Source organism: Eschrichtius robustus, chromosome 1, assembly GCF_028021215.1.
Source record: "Eschrichtius robustus isolate mEscRob2 chromosome 1, mEscRob2.pri, whole genome shotgun sequence".
Lineage (NCBI taxonomy): Eukaryota > Metazoa > Chordata > Mammalia > Artiodactyla > Eschrichtiidae > Eschrichtius > Eschrichtius robustus.
Window position 1 is genome coordinate 129,236,521 of NC_090824.1, and position 22,362 is coordinate 129,258,882.

At 55.0% G+C, this 22,362-nt stretch overlaps 1 protein-coding gene and 1 long non-coding RNA gene across 4 annotated transcripts; both read right to left on the bottom strand.

Annotated features, from left to right (window-relative positions):
- Nucleotides 1-1,015: 1,015 nt before the first annotated feature.
- Nucleotides 1,016-10,788, bottom strand: CALML4 (calmodulin like 4). Of its 3 annotated transcripts, none has more exons than XM_068536808.1 (6): nucleotides 10,707-10,788; nucleotides 10,574-10,604; nucleotides 5,821-5,961; nucleotides 4,023-4,211; nucleotides 2,568-2,660; nucleotides 1,016-1,313 (listed from the first exon to the last, which is right to left on the bottom strand). In XM_068536808.1, the coding sequence occupies exons 1-6, from the start codon at nucleotides 10,707-10,709 to the stop codon at nucleotides 1,282-1,284; spliced, it is 489 nt and encodes a 162-aa protein (XP_068392909.1). In that variant the 5' UTR covers nucleotides 10,710-10,788; the 3' UTR covers nucleotides 1,016-1,281. The 3 variants fall into 3 exon arrangements, with proteins under 3 accessions (XP_068392909.1, XP_068392901.1, XP_068392918.1); XM_068536800.1 differs by having other exon boundaries at nucleotides 1,016-1,329; XM_068536817.1 differs by lacking the exon at nucleotides 2,568-2,660 and having other exon boundaries at nucleotides 1,016-1,329.
- Nucleotides 10,789-12,119: 1,331 nt separating this feature from the next.
- LOC137759985 (uncharacterized) lies at nucleotides 12,120-12,989 on the bottom strand. Its single transcript, XR_011073221.1, has 3 exons — nucleotides 12,933-12,989; nucleotides 12,278-12,493; nucleotides 12,120-12,170 (listed from the first exon to the last, which is right to left on the bottom strand). It is a non-coding gene; the product is annotated as an uncharacterized lncRNA (long non-coding RNA).
- Nucleotides 12,990-22,362: the final 9,373 nt, after the last annotated feature.

Here is a 22,362-nt window from a genome sequence, read left to right on the forward strand (position 1 = left end):
CAGTTTTGATACATATAAGGATGAAAATCTCTCTCTGGACTTAGAGTTCTGCCCTGCCCCCGCCTCAGCATGCTGGTGTGTGACTCCAGCCCGTTTTAGGGCTGTGCTGGCGCTAGCAATGGATCCACAACTTTGATGAGTGCACAGGCAGCACCAGCCTGGCACCTCCTGGCTACATAACTAACTTAAAAAGCCACTTGAGCTGGAAAAGCTCCTGGCAGGACCAGTACCCCTACTATTGTTTTCCAGGGCTCTCGCTGGGTCATGGCTGTGGCCTGTTCCATCCCCTTATTACTTTCCATTAGTCCTGAGGAAATGGCTTGAAGCCATTATCAATTTGGCCCACTTGAGCAGACCATCCTAGTCCCATGAACCTCTCTGATAATGGGTCAGGGAGGAGCTCAAAATTCTGACAGAAGCATCATAACAGGTCTGCTCAAGCTCTGCAAGGCCTCAGTGAATGCAGCTCGTCACATCTGGTTTCCTTTGGTTTGGGGTGTAGTCAGATCACTCTTCCCAGGGTTTAGCTGATGCTGCCTTGTTTTAAACCTGCTTTTTATCCTGTTTATGAATGAATATCCTGAACTACATTAGTATGCACTGGGAATGAGAATTTGTATGTGACCCTGCGGTGCTGCAAGAACTGTTGCCATAGTTTGAGCCCTCTGCTTGTCGCTGTTTCGCAGCTAGCTTTATCTTTGAAATGCGGAAGATGATTCTAGCACCCAAATACAGACTATTAGTCTTTCAGTAAATTTACCTTTTTAGGAGAAGCACGACCATGGCAACCCAGGATTACACAGTGCTCTACAATTTGCAAAGGCCTTTTGAAGCCCATTCTCAACAGGCTCCATGAGGTAAGAAGTAGGAATCCAACCTCAGTGAGGATCCTAAGGCTTTGAGGGGTGAAATGATTTGCCCAAAATCACCTGACTCGGAAGTGGCAGAGTCAGGGCTGAAACCCTGGCCCAACCATAGGCTCGTTCCATGATGTAAAGGGCTAGACTCATGGTAGTTAGTTATTAAAATCAGTAAAAATCTTTTATTAAAGACATGCTAATACTGTAGCTGAAATAGTTTCGTTTCCTTGCTAAGTTACCCTCTGCTGTGGTCAGGTATGTCATCTTGCTGTGTTTGCCATCTCCCGCAAGTGAAAGGAACACTTTTCTTTTTAAAAATTCATCAGTCTGAGTTTTTCAGCCCAGGGGAGGCTCTCTTGCCTTCTCCTCATTCAGTAGTCCTGCACAGGAATGGTGATCTTGTGGATAAATTCGTCATACTTCACTTTGCCATTAGGTTCAATATCTGCTTCCCTGAAAAGATCATCCACTGCAATAAATCACATTAATTTTTCAGTTTGGCTTTAGTGTTAACGTTATAGGACATCCAGTTGGGGGTTGGGACTCCCTGGAGGTCTTCCCTGAGCGTCTAATTGACTGTTCCCGTAGATGAGGAAATAAACCAGTGGAGGGAACAGGACAACCCACCCCCTACGCCTTGGAGACCATGTATCCAATTTTGAGTTCATCAGGCTTTCTGCAGGGGCCAGGGTAGGGGTGTACTGGTAAGGATTCAATCACTGAAACCACCTTGTGCTTTTTTTTTTTTCCCCTTCAGAAAATGTCTGTCTGACCCCTGTGCCAGTATTTCCAGAAAGCTTGGGCATGAATTTTACCTTCTACAGCCCACCCTCTCAGCCCCCTGCAGAACAGACACCCTCTGCAGCTCCATCCTGGGCCCCCCAGCCCAGTCTTTGGCCTGCCCCTGACCTGCCAGTCTGCCTTCCAACTTGACACCCCCCCCACCCCAAGGGGGCTCGGTGACAAGTGGTAACTGCCACCATCACCTCTTTTAAAAAGTGTGCGTTTCGGGGGTGGGGTAGTGTAAGAAAATATATTCAACTGTGTCTAAGCTCAAAGCCTACAAAAAACTGCCATTGTTCGTTCTCTAATGTTGCTCAAAAAAAGAAAAAACAAAAACCCTACATTTACTGGTTCTGGATCCCTGGGACAAAATACTAGCTTGTCCCAGGAGTTGACAACAAGAGCCATTTCAGCTTACACTTTTCCACAGTGGCTTCTCAGGACCATCCTCACCCTCTTACAAAGCTATCTCACTGCTCTGTGTTAACTTCCCCGGCCCCAGGCGTCCCCAACATAATCCTGGGTAGTTGTTAGAAAATATCCTGTGACTTCCTGCTTAACCATCCTCCTCCAAAAATGTAATTACTGTGCTCTGTGCTTAAGCTGATGATAGTTCTGAGTATTTTCAGAATGTTGAGACTGTAATTTATCTTATTTCATAGAGATGCGTCTACCCATCAACCACTTGGTTAAAACCGTCCCAATGGACAGGTCTAACACCAACCACTGCAGCCTCCAACTGTCCAGAAGAGGGGCAGCTGGAGTCTGATGATGCCTTCTGGGTAGAACGGCGGTTCCCTGTGAACCCACAAAGAACCAGGTCGCGAAGGAGGCCTCCCTCCCAGCCATCTCAGCAGCTCCAAGGATGCTTCTGTAGTAAAACTGAAGCTTTTCTTTCAATCACTGAGGGTAAAGGAGTCTTACTTCTAGTACCATCTTTCCTTCTCCCACAGCCAGAGGAAGGGACATCGTTCTCTGTCTGGAAGACATTGTCAGTTTCTTTGAAATGTTTCTTTACTGGTTAAACAAATGAGAGATATGTTTGAGTTTGGGGGCCATGGTATTGCTTTAGACAAGAGATCATTAACCGTAAGAATTAAGGCCCCTGCTGGCCCTCTGCTAACACTCCACTTGGTACATAAAAGGCCAAGCCGTGTCCTCAGAGCCGGGGAGGGAAGGAGAGCCCGTGTTTCCCTGTTCACATTAAAACAGCCACAGTGAAAGACGAGATCGTGATAGCTGCTGGCCTGAAAAAGCGGGGGAAGCTCCATCTGCCTTCTGTAGAGCTATTTTTACATGCTTTGCGCTGTGCCTTTGTGACTACAGATAAAATCTCAGCAGACTGCTTTATAGAATGTTAGCTCTTGGAGGGACCTGAGGGATTGTCTATTGTAACCTCATTTCCCAACGAGGAAACTGAGGAGGGTGAGAGAGGTTAAGAAACTCACCTGAGGTCCCCCAGAATGAGGGGGAGCCAGGATTCAAGTCTGTTTGTTGTGATTTAACCAAAGGCTAAAGGCCCATCACTATTGAAGCCTTTTTCCTCCTGCCTCAATCATAGGCAGTGACCCAGCGGCCTAACTAGAAATCCCAGCCTCTGGGGTTGGTGGGTGTGGACTCTGGCGGCGACCTGGCATGGCTGCCGTGGCTGGACCGAGGGGCCCACCAGGCAGGCTGGGAGAACACCTGCAAAGGGCCCAGCATTGGGGTCGCCCTTACCATGGACATGGGGCTTTCCTTGAAGACCCAAGCCTCTCATCCTCTCTGAGGTAGGAAGGCAGGGAAGGTAGGAGTCAAAGACCACCACAGACACCCCTTCTGGAAAAGCTCTTAGAGCTGGCTGAGTCGTGAGGAAAGGGAGCAAAGTAACATCTCAATTTAGAAACTTGGCAGCAGTAGCAGCTTCAGAAGACAGACAGCGGTGGTGAGAGAAAAGAGCCTGAGGGGGGCTGGGGGGCGGGGGTCCGAGTGTCTAATAGACCTGCATGTAGCGCCCAGCTCTGTTACTCACAAGCCACTCACTGCACCTGTTTAATCAGTATGAGGGGGGCACTAGTGCTCCCAGAGATGTCATAATCACTAAATGAAGGCCCACAGTGAAAGTTTAGAACACAGTGCGATGCCCAAGTAGATCATAACTGGGTTTCCCCAAGCTGTCCCTTCGCCCTGGCTAATTTCTCCTGCCACCCACAGGGTCCCTAGTTCTTTTCTGGGATCCAATCCAGAGTTCACCAAGCTCAACGTCTAGTCACAACCTGCTGGGGCATCCATCAAATGCAGTGCCTACATAACCCAGGTGGCATGGATTGGGCTTTGGTGTCCTTCCCCTGACCCCTTAATCACCTGCTGCTGTTGGGAAAGAGGGACCCAGGCCATTACCTTCTTTGTGGGTGAGCTTCTCTCCCAGTTTCATGAGTTTTGACCGCAGTTCAGACGCCATGATGTAGCCTTTCTTCTCCTTGTCCGCCATCAACATGGCCAAAAGAATTTCCTTCTCTGGGTCCTCTTGTTTTATTTGCATGTGCATAATGGTCAGGAAAGTAGAGAAATCCAGCTCTCCATTTCTGTCTAGGAGACCCCCAAACACAGCAGAGTGAGCAGGGAGGGAAAGGCTTCTCTTGAGGAAGGCAGCTGGCTTCCTGCCTTCATGGCCAGCTCAAGGGCCACCTAACTCAGGAAGCACCATGCTGGAGGCAGTGGTCATGGAGAAGAGGATGCAGCCTGTCCTGCTGAGTTCCCACCATGGATATGCCTCATTTAATCCTCCCAACAGCCCCTTAGTGACTGGTTATCATCGCATTTTGCCCACTAAGGAGACAGAAGCTCAGAGCGTAGAGTCACCTCAGAGCAGTGGCAGGACCAGGATGAAGCACTGCCTCCTCTACTCCCTTCTGGATGCTTCTCTCCTGCCCTGAACCGGAGGGAAGTGCACCAACATGTCTATCTCCCCTTTTGGCAGCCACTGTAACACACCTACAAAGATGGACAGATGAGCCGCACCTGGGGCCTCAAGCCTCCGTCCCACCCAGGCTGTTCACCTCACTGCAGCCTCCACCCCAGTCCCCCCAGCCCACAGCCCTCCTCCAGGCATGCCTGGGGACCTCCGCCCAGGCCCTGGCTGGGCTACAACTGCAGGAAGTCAGAACTGCCCCTGACCACAGCTTCCTGTTTGCAGGAGACAGAAACCAGAGGAAACCACCACCCCTTCGGAGATGGAAGCAGTGGATCTCAGTGGCTGAGCGCCCCATCACCGGGCTTGAGGCTTTCAGAGGCCCAACCCCCAGGCCCAGGCTGTCCTCAGGACGGGCTCCCAGTGCTACTTCAGGCACCCTCGGATGGGACCTCAGGATAATGCTAGCAGATGGTGGGAACCCATCTGAGAGATGAGGAAACTGAGGTCCAGATGGGCTCTTGATCAAGTGTTCTTTCCAGGCCACCCTTCTCTTTCCTTCCTGAGTGTCCAGCCACCAATGCAAACAGCCATCCTGGCCTCTGACATCCCTCCCTCTTTTTCTTTAAAAAATAAAAACCCACCACGAGCAACAACAACAGAACTTGTTTTTGGTTATGAAAAGTCCCGTATGTTTCCATTGTCATAAACAGAGGAAACAAGGAATGAAAATCACCCATAATCGCATCACCAGAGAACCACGTGGAGATCAGAATTGGGTTCCAAGCCTGATTCCACCATTGGCGTAAGCACTTGGGGAAGTTACCTAATGGGCTCTGAATCTTGATCTTTGTCTGTAAAACCCAGATTAGGATAGTGCCTCCTTCACTGGATTGTTGAACTAAGCACATGACAAATAGTAAAGGGACATCGTTCTAGCAAAACAACGTTGGGATCACTTAGCACCGTCTGGACTTGCAGGTGTGTGATAACCTTGTTGGAATGCCTAGATCCTTGGTCCTCTGGGATGGGGGTGTCACCGGTTGCTGGGAGGATTCAAGGAAGCCCGAGTGATACACAGCACACCTGGCCAGGTGCCTCCACAGCACCCAGCCGGTGAGCTCCAGCTACAACCTACCCCTCAAACTTCTGAGCTGTTTACACCCCGATCATCTGCACCTGCCTGCCGGGCCCTCCCCAGGACCACAGCTGTGGGGCTCAGAGCCCACCCTCAGCCCAGACGACTCCTTCCCTGGCAACTGGCCCAGCCCAGCCCAGCCCACTCACCTATCCTTTGAGTCTGCAGGTGCCGCTGCACCTCCCCCGGCGTCGGGCTGGCCCCCAGGCACCTCATCACCATCAGGAGGTCAGTGGCTTTAATCTTCCCCCGCTGCTGCTTGTCGTACAGGGAGAAGCATTCCTTGTACTCTGCCAAAGCCCAGAAGGGAGAATCAGGAGCCCTCTTTCACCCTCCACCCCGCTTCTCCGTCCTCTCCCCCTCTTTCTGCCCCTCCCCTTCCTTTTGCCTGCTCCCCTCTCCTCTTCCCCTCCTAGAGTGGCCAGACAGCAAAGAAAAGTCCAGGGCTGCCAGGGTAAACCGAATTTCAGATATTCTAAAAAATGTATTCATTGTTCAAGTCGATCCCAAGTTTTGCATGGGATATACTTATAAAGGTATTTGTTATTTATCTGAAATTTACATTTAACTAGGTGTCCTGTTTCATCTGCCAACCCTCTCCCCTCCCCCTCCTGACTTCCCTTCTGCCTCCTCCCTCTCGCCCTCCCTGCTCCCTTCCTCAGTCGACCAAAACCAGATGAAAGCTCTCTCTCACCCTCCAGGGCCAGCCCAGGGAGACCAGGAGCCCACAGCAGGGCACCAGACTCCCAGGGGACCTTGGCAAAGACAGCTTATGTGGGAAACAGGGACAATAATGCCTCAGGGCTACTGGTCCTCCTTTCTGGGAAGGACCAGAAATCCCCTCTGGGCAGGCCTGGCAGAGAGGCTCTCATATGTGATGACAATAATCACAACTGTGGGCACCTCTGAGTCTACTGCTCCAGCCGCCGGCCTCCAGGCTGCTGAACTCTCAAGCTGCTCTCTGACACAGGCCCTGGCCCCCTTCAAGAGGCGCTGCCAGGAAGTCCTCCCAGGCTCTGCTGAGATCCTGCTTGCTGCTCTCCCCAAACCCTCTCTCCCCTGCTGGGGGCGAAGTAGCCTCCAGATCCACAGCCCCCCAGGCCCAGCAGAACCGACCCCCACCTGCATCTCCCCAGACCCCCAGCCCTGGAGGCACAGTGAGGCCAGCCATGAGCTTGGGAAGATCAGGGGCCCCTCACAGAGGTTCTGACCACAGCCCGGGGGTAGGGCTCTCATCAGAATTGGTCAAGACTCCCCTCTCGTCCAGTCCCTGGGGCCCATGGGGTAGAGCTCCTGCTTGAGCCCTGCTTGGGAACGTGCAGGGCCCTGTGCTGTCCTCAGCAACCTGCTCTCCCGCTTCCCACACCCAGCTGGTTCCTCAGAGGCCTAGACCAGTGGCTCCTGAGCTGATGATAACAAAACCAGCAACCGCCGCTCCCACTACTAGCACTTGCCCCCCAGGCCCTTGTGTAATCCTCACTGTGACCCTGTGGGGTGGTACCTTTGTTGTTCCCATGGTGCAGATGGGGCAAGGAAGGCTGGAGCAGCAGAGGACTCGCAGTGGGCAGCCTGCTCTGCCCCTGAGGCCACACTGGATCTCCACTCCCGGGCAGAAGCCACCAGAGGGCAGCAGAGCGGGAGAGACGGCAAAAGGAAGCCCGGGCCTAGGGCCCTGTCATGGTCCCTCCTTAAGGCCTCTCCTTGCAGCAGAGGATTTCAGGGAGGCTGCTAATCAAAGGCAGGCCAGGCAGTGGGGTTTAGAGACAATTAGCTGCTTTTGTGCCTGTGGAGAGGTTGAATGGGAACCTTCCACCCTTTCAGAACTTTCCAGAGCCTGAGCTTCGGAGGGGCAGACCAGCAACAGGACCTGGTGGCAGGGGCTGGAGTGGCCCAGGGGAAGCAGGGCCAGAGCTTGGCCTAACCCCACTTTTGGTTCCTGCAAAACCTAATTCCCTCCAAGAAGGCCCAGTGCCAGTGGGGATGGGGGCAGAGAGAGAGGGCCACCATGTGTGCAGGGCCTAAACTCAGCTCTCCCCCTCCCCCTCCTGGGGACTGCTCTTGGCCACCTCACCTTGTCTTCTGTCTGGTTTGCCTCTGCACGAGGGGTGGGCGCGCTGCCTTCCTGAGACTTCATTCTATGACAGTTGACCATCTTCCGACAGTGGCCAGGTGGGGACATCACATTCTTGGGGCCTGGAATCCACCAGGCTCTACAGGGGGGCACATTGCCCCCCGCCCCTGTGCCCTGCACCACGGGGGCCCGTGGTCCCTGATACCAGCAGGGCTAAGGTCAAATGGAGGCCCATCTCCTCAGTTACATAAAATGTGTTCTGTCTTCCTGCCTTTTAGATACTTGGGAGTCTGGCTCTGAACTTGGAGTCTTGTGCTGGAACAACAGGGCTCTTCTCCTTCCACCCCCTGGCCCCGCCCCCCGAGACCTTCACACCTCCTTCCTCTCCCTGCCTGGCTCTCCTTCTGATAGGCCAGCCGGCCATCCAACATCCTGTTTATTTTACTACTTTCCTTTGTTGTCCCCCCCATCCCTGCAAGGTGAACCCTGTGAGCACAGGTATTTAGGGCTATTACATGCACTGCTATATTTTTTTATGCCTAGAACTGGGCTGGCACAAAGAAAGGACTCATAACTGTTGAATGAAAGAACAAATTGGGTTAAATAAATTGAATTAAAAATCCCCTTTAGGTTTTCCCTTTGAAAATACAAATAAATACCCCAAGGCAAGAAAGAATCCTCCCCAGGGCCTAGGATGACACCAGTTGTATGCTCGGAATGTAACAACTGGCTCTGATGATATATGTACATAGTTTAAGTTTTATAGACTTAAGGATGTGCAGCACACAATTTACAAATCATAAAATATACTCTTGATTATAAATTCCATCTAGCCAATTGATTATCACAGTGAGTTTTGACAGCTCTTGTAGCCATTGCCAACCTACAGTTTTGATTTAACCGTAAGTGAGGTAGGCTGCATGCCAATGAATGCCACTCTTTTCCCAATGACTATACTATCATTACCTCTGATAAATGATCTACTATTAAACTATTTCTCGCCTTTTGCAAATTATATTCATTCAACTGAAATCTCTTTCAAATCTTCAGCACTATTGACTGCAAGAGATTTTTTTTATATATATATAAATTTATTTTGGGCTGCATCGGGTCTTTGTTGCTGCGCGCGGGCTTTCTCTAGTTGCGGCGAGCGGGGGCTACTGTTTGTTGCGGTGCACAGGCCTCTCGTTAAGGTGGCTTCTCTTGTTATGGAGCACGGGCTCTGGGCGCGCGGGCTCAGTAGCTGTGGCTCACAGGCTCTAGAGTGCAGGCTCAGTAGTTGTGGCGCACGGGCTTAGTTGCTCCGCGGCATGTGGGATCTTCCTGGACCAGGGTCCGAACCCATGTCCCTTGCATTGGCAGGCAGATTCTTAACCACTGCGCCACCAGGGAAGCCCCAAGAGATATCTTTTAAAAATGTTTATACAGATGGAGGGATTGGAGCATTCTTTCATCTTCCATTGTTTAATAATGGCTGATTTTAACAACCAGCTCACAAATTTCTTAAAACCGTACCGTCCGGCTCACGATAGCAAGAGCAAGCTGGCCCCAGTGTCGGTCTGGGTGACACCCAGGCCCAGTGTCAGGCACGTGGCTGACATCTGCTGTCTCCCTCACTCACAGCAGCCTGGTGAGGCAGTGTCATTAGCCCCACTTCACAGATGAGACAACTGAGGCTCAGAGGTGACTGGACCCCAGGTCCACTGCCTCCAAGGTCCCTGGTCTTCCTACTCCAGTCTTTCATTCATTAATGTTTGTGGTCACTTTCTTTGTGTCAGACATTAGGATACAAAGGGGAACTTACCTTCTTCCCTTCTGGGAGGTTCAGAGGCCCCAGAGGGAGGGTCAATGAGCCTCAGAGCCAGGTGTTGGTGGGGAGAGGCTGAGGCTGACAGCTGGACTCCAGCCCCGAGACTCCTCAAGTCTTGCCTCGAGACCTGGGCAAGAGAGGCCCCTGCCCTGGGCCTTGTGTTTTAAGAGTCCCTGCTCTGTTCCCCCTCGTAGGGTAAGGATATCAAGGGGTCTGTGGGGAGGTGCCTACAACCCACCCACCCACCCACCCACCCTTATAGACCAAGCTCCTGGTACCCAGAACTCTGGAATCCCTGCCCAGGTAACCCTCAGTTCATCTCCCTGCTTGAGCTCCGATGGGCCTCCCCAGCCAGGTCTGGGCCCCTGAGTTCTGTGTAACCCAACTCTGTTGGCTTGGCCTTGTGGAAAGAGAACCATGCACTGCGGGAAACTGAAGCCTGCTTGGGGACCAGCAGGTCAGGGGACTCCGGGAACAAAGTGCTCCAAACACTAAAACCAGGCTTGCTGTCAGGACAGAAGGGACCTCAGAGACCACCTAAGCTGACCTTCCCCCCTTTACAGATGGGGAGACTGAGGCCCAGAGGGTAGAAGCATCCTGCCTGAGAGTGCAAACCTGGGCTCTTTTCTCTTTCTCAGCCAGTTACAAAGCCCCCTCCTTTGGTCGGGTCCTCAGCCACAGCCAGTTGCCGGTGTCTCTCTGTCCATCCCCTTTCCCTCTCCTTCCCCAAATCCAACTATCAAGTTCTGGAGGAAAACCCAGTGAGCTCCCTCTCCTATCACTCCCTCCTGTAAATCACACTGACAAGTGTCACACCAACATCTCTTACCTCCAAGCTTTGCCCCCCACCTGCACCTCCAACCCAGCCCTTCCCTGCGGCGGCCGGCCCCTTGCCTGTGGGTGGGCCCAGCTCTCCCACCAACCTCCTACCCTCCCACTAACAAAAAATGAGCAGAGCAAATTGCCTAATGAGACCCATATTTTGCTGTGAGTTGCTAATGAAAGAACAAACCAAACCTACCATTAATTTGGTCCTGGGAAAGAAACTTGGCCTGCAGCAGAGAGAGGAGAACAGTCAGGGAGGGACTCCACAAAAGCCCCCCGGCCACCCCGGCCCAGGACAGCCTGACAGGGCCACACAGACCCTCACTCACCATCGCGGGGCCTCCGGCTGCCACCCGTGCGCTCGCTGCTCCCAGAACCGCCTTCCTGTTCCCCTTCCTCCGGGCTTCAAGTCGAAAGTCCGCCAAGCTGGGTGGAGGCCCCGGTTATAAATCCACGGCTGCCATGGAGACCAGGCCCAATGCCAGGGGTCAGATTCCAGCTTCCCGTGCACTGCTGATGCCGGGCCTGCCTAGGCTAGTGGCAGGTTGGGTTTTGAGAGACCCGGGCTGCACGAGGGCTTCCCCAGCACTCGATCCGGCATCAGGAGGCTGATTCTCTGTAGCCAGAGGACAAACGCTGCTGTTCCTTCCTGGGAGCCCTCAGTGGACACTAAGAAGGGGTCAGTGACACACAGAAAGGGGGTCCCTGGCCCTGCCTCCGGGGGTCTTTCCTCTCTCTCTCCAGGGACTAAGCTGGGGGCTGACAGGCTCCTCCTAGGTGTCGGGCACTTTGCACACCGCCTTACTTAAGGCTCATCACACACCACCTTGTAGGTGGAAGGAAACACCACTGTGACGGCACAGCCGCCTCCACTGCCAGAGCCTTGGGATGCCGTATGCAGAAGGGACACAGCCACTGTTGCTCTAAGGCCCCTCTGCTGAGTGACTTCGGCGTGTCACTTCACTGCTCTGTGCCTCAGTGTCCTGGCCGGGCCTCATCGCAGGGCTGTTGATGGTCAAATGGCTGGTGCACCATCAGTTCTCAGCATGTGTGTCAGTTCTCTCCCCTCCTTCTGGTTGGGGGGGGGGGCGGTTTGGGGTGGGGATGCAGTAGGTGCCTGCATTCTGGTCTGCGGCCCCACCACAGGCTGCCCAGGGGGCTCAGAGAGAGGCCTCTTAAGTGACTTTCCCGGCTGGGAAGTCTCCCCCTTTTCTTCCTTTCCCTCCTCTCCCCACCGCAGCCCCCACCCCTTCGGGCAGAAGCTGCTGACTCTCCCCATTTCTCAGTGGTTTGTGCTGCCCCCCCACCCATCCCTACACCCACCGAGGAAGTGAGGGGGGTGGTTCCCTGGAGCTACAGCGCTGGGCACAGCTGGGTTCTCCCCGTTCTTCTCCCAGAAACCTGTTTTATCCCTTGTCCACGGCTGGCGGCTGTCTTGCCTGTGGGCTCCGACTTCAGGGTCCACCCACTTTGTCAGGACCAGCACGTATGGCCGCACATGTGCACTGCACAGAGCTCCCGAACCAGGGACAAGTGGGTCCTAGAAAGGGGCAGCATGTGCGCAGAGGGATGTGTTGGTAATTGGCACATGGACAGCTGGGGCCCTCCTTTGTCCCTTGACCACCTCCATGTGGAAGGTTTTCTTTTCCTCCACTTCGTGTCTCCTGAGTCACCTGTTCACACCCGTTTCTAGACCCACAGAATCTCAGCTGGAGGATTCTCACTCTTCCCGGTTGGGCTGAGTAGAGGAGAGACTGGACGGAGGCAGGAAACGGGAACATCTCACTAACAGCCTTACGGAAAAAGAGGACACGGGATGTCAGATGGGGCCTTGGAAGGGCGGGGAGCACAGAGCAGAGGCCTTGGGGGGAAGGCCGACAGGGCCGGGCAAAGTGCTTACTCGGAATCACCCTGTGTTTGAAAAGGGTCTCTTGGAGGAGACATGACTGTTCAGCCTTGTAGTAGCCCAGCCTCGAGACCGAAGAGCCCAGAGGCAGCAACAGAGATGACAATCCGTTGCATAGGGGATCTTACGTGTCCTAAACAACATCCTGGAGCGACTCCCCACTGTGGATAGAAGATACGACGTAGGACACGGCAGCAGTTTTCGCTACTCCTGCGGGGGAAGGAGGCTACCAGTTAGAGGGGGAATTGACTTCAGGTGGGCTCATCAGTTACTAGGGTCTAGTTAAGCCCTACAATTACGAGGATTGGATGGTCATGGGAGTGAAGCAGGGCCTGGTCGAGCTGGGGATGTACAGAGAGCAAGAGAACAGCCATCTTGAGCGGCTTGACCATACGCTCCACCCCACACACCCTACATGACCCTTACAATCTTGGTCCGACCCTCTTCTGCCATATCCCGGGGGTCATGTATGCAGAGGCCGCTGCAACCGAATACCACAAATGCAACAGAGGCAACAGCTGCTAAGGAGTATCAAGGGTCCAAGAGGTGGGCAGACTTTGGAGCCAGGCGCTTATTGGGCCAACTTTCCACGGAAGTCCAGAGGAGGATGACCACCGCATCTCGCTGTAGACCCAGCAGTCAGACTCACCCATGGCGAGGCCACCATTGTTGTCCAGTTCCCAGACAGATTCCCTCTGCTCAGGCTAGGGACGAAACAGAGAGACGTTTTACAGGCACAAGACGGGGGGAGGATCATGACCCTGAAGCCAAACACAAGCAGTAACAGCATTCTGAGATCACACCACCCCTACCTGTGGTCTGCGTCCCAGCCTGCAGTCCCACACCGTCTGTCCTCCCTCAGTCCCCACGGCCAGTGCCAAACACCGGAGAGGGCGTACAACACACCATAGGGTTCATATAATGGTGCTTTCTCCAACAGGGGCCTGGATTAATTACCTTAGTGGTCCTAGGCAGGGCCAAGCGGAGGACAGGTGAAGCCTGTAAGTCCCTTTCTAATCCCATTCCCCATGAAGCCGCAAACCCAAACCGCCGGGGACCTACCTGCCAGTCCCAGGCCGTTTTGTCCTGGGTTCCCCTAGGAACAGGTCTGGTGGCCAGGGTGAAAACAAGTTATTGTCCTGATCAGTACTGGTCCTTCGGTGGTCAACAGCTGAACTTGGATGGTGTTGACTCGTTGCTTCTGGGTTAACGTGCTGCAGGCACTGGGTCGACTGCTCCTGGTATGTTCAGTCGTAGCTCGGAGGGGCTGAGTTAGCGTCCTGGTCCGCATGTCAGGAGAGCGGGTTTCCAGTCTCGCTGGTTAAGTGGTCCATTCATCCCTCCGCTTAGCCCGGCAGCAGGGCCATTGTAGCGCAGGGGGAAATGCCAGTGTCTGTCATTCTTATCGGCCCATGCCTCAATTTCGTGGCCCATAAAGTGGGTTCCTTGGTGGCTATCGGGGTCCTTTCCCCATAGGGTCGCCCCGCCACCATCCACTCCTGGGCTGTCCACTGTATCCGTCCAGATGCTGTCCGTTGCAGGCCTGCTGGCCACTGCTGCCCACCTGCGCTGATTACCCCAGGCCAACCCATCAGTGTACGAAACCTCCCAAGGGATGGAGCCTGTGCCTTCTTCCACTGAAGGTGCTATCTCAGGAGGATCAGCTGTCTCCGTCAGGCCAGTGGGGTCCTCCATGGTGTAGGTCACCAGGCCTCAGATAGCGTGTAACTCTGCACTCAGTGGGCCAGTAGGTCAAGGGCTACGTTGACTTCAACAGACACGCCGCTTAGTTATGGTTTGGACTTGTGCATGCCCGGACTTGGGCTTCTGGAAGGTATCCTTTAGCCACTCAGCTATGGGATCTTGAGTACGTACAGTCACTGGGGTGCCTTCTGGGAGGTCTTTCACCTGTTGTGAAGCACTGTAGGTTGCACAGAGCTGTCGTTCCATCACACGGCATCGTTATTCCGCCCCCTTCCACGGGTGGGACCAGAAGCCCAAGGGCACTCTTGTGGTTACGCTGTTACCACAGGCCCCAACCAAACCCTTGCGGCTACCTGGCCACGTCCAACTCACAAGCCTGTCCCTGAGTTCATATCCCTAAAGCCCTGGATCTGTTTAACAGCCACCTTGGCTTGGGTGAAGGCATCTTCCTCCCCCGGGTCCTCTCCCACTGAGCTCCCTTCTTTACGGGCTTGAACAAGGGTCAAAACGTTTGGGCCAGATGCGGGGTGGAAGGCCTCCCATAGCCCAACAGCCCTAGCCAGGTCTCTCATTGTTTCGGGGTGAAGGCTCACAGGTGTGCTTGCATTTTGCCAGTAACTGCTGAGGGTACCACTTTTGGCTTACCTGACCAGATGACACCCGAGTAGTTGACAGGTCATCCAGGTCTTTGCCTTCTGTCTGCGTTCTCCAGCCATCCGTCTGCTGTCAAATGAGCTCCAAGCGTGGGGGCTGCTACTGTGAAACGGGAAACAGACCCTGAGGTTAACAGAATATCACCATTATGATGGGAGAGAGAGGCATCCCTCCTGATGGTCAGCTGCCTCCGCTCTGGGGGAGAAAAGAGCTCTTCACCTGTGCCTGGGGGACAGGGAGCTCGATGACCTCGTCCCAATCTTCTTCCTCTTCATCAGTGCTCTCTGTAGGGTCCCACGCCTTGGGGTTCCCGTTTGGACGGGCCCCAACCATCTGGACTCCCTGTCGGGGAAGCTGCCTTCCCTTCAGCCACGCGGCATGGCGGGTTAAGTGTCTGCTTCCCATCTCGTTCCCTCAGTCTGGCCATTAACGTTCCAGCAGTTTTGGTTTGGGCCAGCCTGGCATCCCAGCTGTAGGCCCCGAGCCTGAGCCTCGGGCAGTTGCTCAGTGCCTGTGGCCTTTCTCAGCCTCCAAAGCAGCAGCCAGCCCACAGTCACGGCTACCCCTTCCACCGTCTAGCTTCTTTTTCCCCACAGTAATGGCAGCGACAGCTCTGCGACACCCTCGGGGTGCTCTATGGATTCGCCCGTCTCTTGGCGGCCCCCATTCATCAAGGACAGACGCCACAGGGCCCCGCACACGAGTGGATGGCCACCCCCGGATGCCTCACAACAACTTTCCATGTCCCGTCCTTGTTCCCTGACATCTCGGTGCTCCCGGGAGTTTCCTTGGCTTCTCAGCTGGCTCGCCAATTGTTGGGCGGCACTCCCGCAGGCCTGCATGCCTTGTAGTGGCCCAGCCTTGAGACCAAAGGAACAGCCCAGAGACAGTGACAGAGACATCAGTGATTTGCTGGATAGGGGATCTTACACATTCGAAGCAACATCCTGGAGCAACACCCCGCCGTGGGCGGCAAACAGGACTCGGCAGCCGCCTTTGCTGCTCCTGCGGGGGAAGGAGGCTACCAGTTATGGGGGGGAATTGACTTCAGGTGGGCTCGTCAGTTACTAGGGTCTAGTTAAGCCCTGCAATTACGAGGATTGGATGGTCATGGGAGTGAAGCAGGGCCTGGTCGAGCTGGGGATGTACAGAGAGCAAGAGAACAGCCATCTTGAGCGGCTTGACCATACGCTCCACCCCACACACCCTACATGACCCTTACAATCTTGGTCCGACCCTCTTCTGCCATATCCCGGGGGTCATGTATGCAGAGGCCGCTGCAACCGAATACCACAAATGCAACAGAGGCAACAGCTGCTAAGGAGTATCAAGGGTCCAAGAGGTGGGCAGACTTTGGAGCCAGGCGCTTATTGGGCCAACTTTCCATGGAAGTCCAGAGGAGGATGACCACCGCATCTCGCTGTAGACCCAGCAGTCAGACTCACCCATGGCGAGGCCACCATTGTTGTCCAGTTCCCAGACAGATTCCCTCTGCTCAGGCTAGGGACGAAACAGAGAGACGTTTTACAGGCACAAGACGGGGGGAGGATCATGACCCTGAAGCCAAACACAAGCAGTAACAGCATTCTGAGATCACACCACCCCTACCTGTGGTCTGCGTCCCAGCCTGCAGTCCCACACCGTCTGTCCTCCCTCAGTCCCCACGGCCAGTGCCAAACACCGGAGAGGGCGTACAACACACCATAGGGTTCATATAATGGTGCTTTCTCCAACAGGGGCCTGGATTAATTACCTTAGTGGTCCTAGGCAGGGCCAAGCGGAGGACAGGTGAAGCCTGTAAGTCCCTTTCTAATCCCATTCCCCATGAAGCCGCAAACCCAAACCGCCGGGGACCTACCTGCCAGTCCCAGGCCGTTTTGTCCTGGGTTCCCCTAGGAACAGGTCTGGTGGCCAGGGTGAAAACAAGTTATTGTCCTGATCAGTACTGGTCCTTCGGTGGTCAACAGCTGAACTTGGATGGTGTTGACTCGTTGCTTCTGGGTTAACGTGCTGCAGGCACTGGGTCGACTGCTCCTGGTATGTTCAGTCGTAGCTCGGAGGGGCTGAGTTAGCGTCCTGGTCCGCATGTCAGGAGAGCGGGTTTCCAGTCTCGCTGGTTAAGTGGTCCATTCATCCCTCTGCTTAGCCCGGCAGCAGGGCCATTGTAGCGCAGGGGGAAATGCCAGTGTCTGTCATTCTTATCGGCCCATGCCTCAATTTCGTGGCCCATAAAGTGGGTTCCTTGGTGGCTATCGGGGTCCTTTCCCCATAGGGTCGCCCCGCCACCATCCACTCCTGGGCTGTCCACTGTATCCGTCCAGATGCTGTCCGTTGCAGGCCTGCTGGCCACTGCTGCCCACCTGCGCTGATTACCCCAGGCCAACCCATCAGTGTACGAAACCTCCCAAGGGATGGAGCCTGTGCCTTCTTCCACTGAAGGTGCTATCTCAGGAGGATCAGCTGTCTCCGTCAGGCCAGTGGGGTCCTCCATGGTGTAGGTCACCAGGCCTCAGATAGCGTGTAACTCTGCACTCAGTGGGCCAGTAGGTCAAGGGCTACGTTGACTTCAACAGACACGCCGCTTAGTTATGGTTTGGACTTGTGCATGCCCGGACTTGGGCTTCTGGAAGGTATCCTTTAGCCACTCAGCTATGGGATCTTGAGTACGTACAGTCACTGGGGTGCCTTCTGGGAGGTCTTTCACCTGTTGTGAAGCACTGTAGGTTGCACAGAGCTGTCGTTCCATCACACGGCATCGTTATTCCGCCCCCTTCCACGGGTGGGACCAGAAGCCCAAGGGCACTCTTGTGGTTACGCTGTTACCACAGGCCCCAACCAAACCCTTGCGGCTACCTGGCCACGTCCAACTCACAAGCCTGTCCCTGAGTTCATATCCCTAAAGCCCTGGATCTGTTTAACAGCCACCTTGGCTTGGGTGAAGGCATCTTCCTCCCCCGGGTCCTCTCCCACTGAGCTCCCTTCTTTACGGGCTTGAACAAGGGTCAAAACGTTTGGGCCAGATGCGGGGTGGAAGGCCTCCCATAGCCCAACAGCCCTAGCCAGGTCTCTCATTGTTTCGGGGTGAAGGCTCACAGGTGTGCTTGCATTTTGCCAGTAACTGCTGAGGGTACCACTTTTGGCTTACCTGACCAGATGACACCCGAGTAGTTGACAGGTCATCCAGGTCTTTGCCTTCTGTCTGCGTTCTCCAGCCATCCGTCTGCTGTCAAATGAGCTCCAAGCGTGGGGGCTGCTACTGTGAAACGGGAAACAGACCCTGAGGTTAACAGAATATCACCATTATGATGGGAGAGAGAGGCATCCCTCCTGATGGTCAGCTGCCTCCGCTCTGGGGGAGAAAAGAGCTCTTCACCTGTGCCTGGGGGACAGGGAGCTCGATGACCTCGTCCCAATCTTCTTCCTCTTCATCAGTGCTCTCTGTAGGGTCCCACGCCTTGGGGTTCCCGTTTGGACGGGCCCCAACCATCTGGACTCCCTGTCGGGGAAGCTGCCTTCCCTTCAGCCACGCGGCATGGCGGGTTAAGTGTCTGCTTCCCATCTCGTTCCCTCAGTCTGGCCATTAACGTTCCAGCAGTTTTGGTTTGGGCCAGCCTGGCATCCCAGCTGTAGGCCCCGAGCCTGAGCCTCGGGCAGTTGCTCAGTGCCTGTGGCCTTTCTCAGCCTCCAAAGCAGCAGCCAGCCCACAGTCACGGCTACCCCTTCCACCGTCTAGCTTCTTTTTCCCCACAGTAATGGCAGCGACAGCTCTGCGACACCCTCGGGGTGCTCTATGGATTCGCCCGTCTCTTGGCGGCCCCCATTCATCAAGGACAGACGCCACAGGGCCCCGCACACGAGTGGATGGCCACCCCCGGATGCCTCACAACAACTTTCCATGTCCCGTCCTTGTTCCCTGACATCTCGGTGCTCCCGGGAGTTTCCTTGGCTTCTCAGCTGGCTCGCCAATTGTTGGGCGGCACTCCCGCAGGCCTGCATGCCTTGTAGTGGCCCAGCCTTGAGACCAAAGGAACAGCCCAGAGACAGTGACAGAGACATCAGTGATTTGCTGGATAGGGGATCTTACACATTCGAAGCAACATCCTGGAGCAACACCCCGCCGTGGGCGGCAAACAGGACTCGGCAGCCGCCTTTGCTGCTCCTGCGGGGGAAGGAGGCTACCAGTTATGGGGGGGAATTGACTTCAGGTGGGCTCGTCAGTTACTAGGGTCTAGTTAAGCCCTGCAATTACGAGGATTGGATGGTCATGGGAGTGAAGCAGGGCCTGGTCGAGCTGGGGATGTACAGAGAGCAAGAGAACAGCCATCTTGAGCGGCTTGACCATACGCTCCACCCCACACACCCTACATGACCCTTACAATCTTGGTCCGACCCTCTTCTGCCATATCCCGGGGGTCATGTATGCAGAGGCCGCTGCAACCGAATACCACAAATGCAACAGAGGCAACAGCTGCTAAGGAGTATCAAGGGTCCAAGAGGTGGGCAGACTTTGGAGCCAGGCGCTTATTGGGCCAACTTTCCATGGAAGTCCAGAGGAGGATGACCACCGCATCTCGCTGTAGACCCAGCAGTCAGACTCACCCATGGCGAGGCCACCATTGTTGTCCAGTTCCCAGACAGATTCCCTCTGCTCAGGCTAGGGACGAAACAGAGAGACGTTTTACAGGCACAAGACGGGGGGAGGATCATGACCCTGAAGCCAAACACAAGCAGTAACAGCATTCTGAGATCACACCACCCCTACCTGTGGTCTGCGTCCCAGCCTGCAGTCCCACACCGTCTGTCCTCCCTCAGTCCCCACGGCCAGTGCCAAACACCGGAGAGGGCGTACAACACACCATAGGGTTCATATAATGGTGCTTTCTCCAACAGGGGCCTGGATTAATTACCTTAGTGGTCCTAGGCAGGGCCAAGCGGAGGACAGGTGAAGCCTGTAAGTCCCTTTCTAATCCCATTCCCCATGAAGCCGCAAACCCAAACCGCCGGGGACCTACCTGCCAGTCCCAGGCCGTTTTGTCCTGGGTTCCCCTAGGAACAGGTCTGGTGGCCAGGGTGAAAACAAGTTATTGTCCTGATCAGTACTGGTCCTTCGGTGGTCAACAGCTGAACTTGGATGGTGTTGACTCGTTGCTTCTGGGTTAACGTGCTGCAGGCACTGGGTCGACTGCTCCTGGTATGTTCAGTCGTAGCTCGGAGGGGCTGAGTTAGCGTCCTGGTCCGCATGTCAGGAGAGCGGGTTTCCAGTCTCGCTGGTTAAGTGGTCCATTCATCCCTCTGCTTAGCCCGGCAGCAGGGCCATTGTAGCGCAGGGGGAAATGCCAGTGTCTGTCATTCTTATCGGCCCATGCCTCAATTTCGTGGCCCATAAAGTGGGTTCCTTGGTGGCTATCGGGGTCCTTTCCCCATAGGGTCGCCCCGCCACCATCCACTCCTGGGCTGTCCACTGTATCCGTCCAGATGCTGTCCGTTGCAGGCCTGCTGGCCACTGCTGCCCACCTGCGCTGATTACCCCAGGCCAACCCATCAGTGTACGAAACCTCCCAAGGGATGGAGCCTGTGCCTTCTTCCACTGAAGGTGCTATCTCAGGAGGATCAGCTGTCTCCGTCAGGCCAGTGGGGTCCTCCATGGTGTAGGTCACCAGGCCTCAGATAGCGTGTAACTCTGCACTCAGTGGGCCAGTAGGTCAAGGGCTACGTTGACTTCAACAGACACGCCGCTTAGTTATGGTTTGGACTTGTGCATGCCCGGACTTGGGCTTCTGGAAGGTATCCTTTAGCCACTCAGCTATGGGATCTTGAGTACGTACAGTCACTGGGGTGCCTTCTGGGAGGTCTTTCACCTGTTGTGAAGCACTGTAGGTTGCACAGAGCTGTCGTTCCATCACACGGCATCGTTATTCCGCCCCCTTCCACGGGTGGGACCAGAAGCCCAAGGGCACTCTTGTGGTTACGCTGTTACCACAGGCCCCAACCAAACCCTTGCGGCTACCTGGCCACGTCCAACTCACAAGCCTGTCCCTGAGTTCATATCCCTAAAGCCCTGGATCTGTTTAACAGCCACCTTGGCTTGGGTGAAGGCATCTTCCTCCCCCGGGTCCTCTCCCACTGAGCTCCCTTCTTTACGGGCTTGAACAAGGGTCAAAACGTTTGGGCCAGATGCGGGGTGGAAGGCCTCCCATAGCCCAACAGCCCTAGCCAGGTCTCTCATTGTTTCGGGGTGAAGGCTCACAGGTGTGCTTGCATTTTGCCAGTAACTGCTGAGGGTACCACTTTTGGCTTACCTGACCAGATGACACCCGAGTAGTTGACAGGTCATCCAGGTCTTTGCCTTCTGTCTGCGTTCTCCAGCCATCCGTCTGCTGTCAAATGAGCTCCAAGCGTGGGGGCTGCTACTGTGAAACGGGAAACAGACCCTGAGGTTAACAGAATATCACCATTATGATGGGAGAGAGAGGCATCCCTCCTGATGGTCAGCTGCCTCCGCTCTGGGGGAGAAAAGAGCTCTTCACCTGTGCCTGGGGGACAGGGAGCTCGATGACCTCGTCCCAATCTTCTTCCTCTTCATCAGTGCTCTCTGTAGGGTCCCACGCCTTGGGGTTCCCGTTTGGACGGGCCCCAACCATCTGGACTCCCTGTCGGGGAAGCTGCCTTCCCTTCAGCCACGCGGCATGGCGGGTTAAGTGTCTGCTTCCCATCTCGTTCCCTCAGTCTGGCCATTAACGTTCCAGCAGTTTTGGTTTGGGCCAGCCTGGCATCCCAGCTGTAGGCCCCGAGCCTGAGCCTCGGGCAGTTGCTCAGTGCCTGTGGCCTTTCTCAGCCTCCAAAGCAGCAGCCAGCCCACAGTCACGGCTACCCCTTCCACCGTCTAGCTTCTTTTTCCCCACAGTAATGGCAGCGACAGCTCTGCGACACCCTCGGGGTGCTCTATGGATTCGCCCGTCTCTTGGCGGCCCCCATTCATCAAGGACAGACGCCACAGGGCCCCGCACACGAGTGGATGGCCACCCCCGGATGCCTCACAACAACTTTCCATGTCCCGTCCTTGTTCCCTGACATCTCGGTGCTCCCGGGAGTTTCCTTGGCTTCTCAGCTGGCTCGCCAATTGTTGGGCGGCACTCCCGCAGGCCTGCATGCCTTGTAGTGGCCCAGCCTTGAGACCAAAGGAACAGCCCAGAGACAGTGACAGAGACATCAGTGATTTGCTGGATAGGGGATCTTACACATTCGAAGCAACATCCTGGAGCAACACCCCGCCGTGGGCGGCAAACAGGACTCGGCAGCCGCCTTTGCTGCTCCTGCGGGGGAAGGAGGCTACCAGTTATGGGGGGGAATTGACTTCAGGTGGGCTCGTCAGTTACTAGGGTCTAGTTAAGCCCTACAATTACGAGGATTGGATGGTCATGGGAGTGAAGCAGGGCCTGGTCGAGCTGGGGATGTACAGAGAGCAAGAGAACAGCCATCTTGAGCGGCTTGACCATACGCTCCACCCCACACACCCTACATGACCCTTACAATCTTGGTCCGACCCTCTTCTGCCATATCCCGGGGGTCATGTATGCAGAGGCCGCTGCAACCGAATACCACAAATGCAACAGAGGCAACAGCTGCTAAGGAGTATCAAGGGTCCAAGAGGTGGGCAGACTTTGGAGCCAGGCGCTTATTGGGCCAACTTTCCACGGAAGTCCAGAGGAGGATGACCACCG

What these genes read in the sequence shown, in the direction of transcription:
- CALML4 (XM_068536800.1), bottom strand. An exon ending in TTCCCAGGACCAAATTAATG is followed by an intron (nt 5,962 to 10,573) that starts GTAGGTTTGGTT and finishes GGGCTTTGGCAG; the next exon opens with AGTACAAGGAATGCTTCTCC. An exon ending in AAGGAAAGATGGTACTAGAA is followed by an intron (nt 1,330 to 2,567) that starts GTAAGACTCCTT and finishes GATTTATTGCAG; the next exon opens with TGGATGATCTTTTCAGGGAA.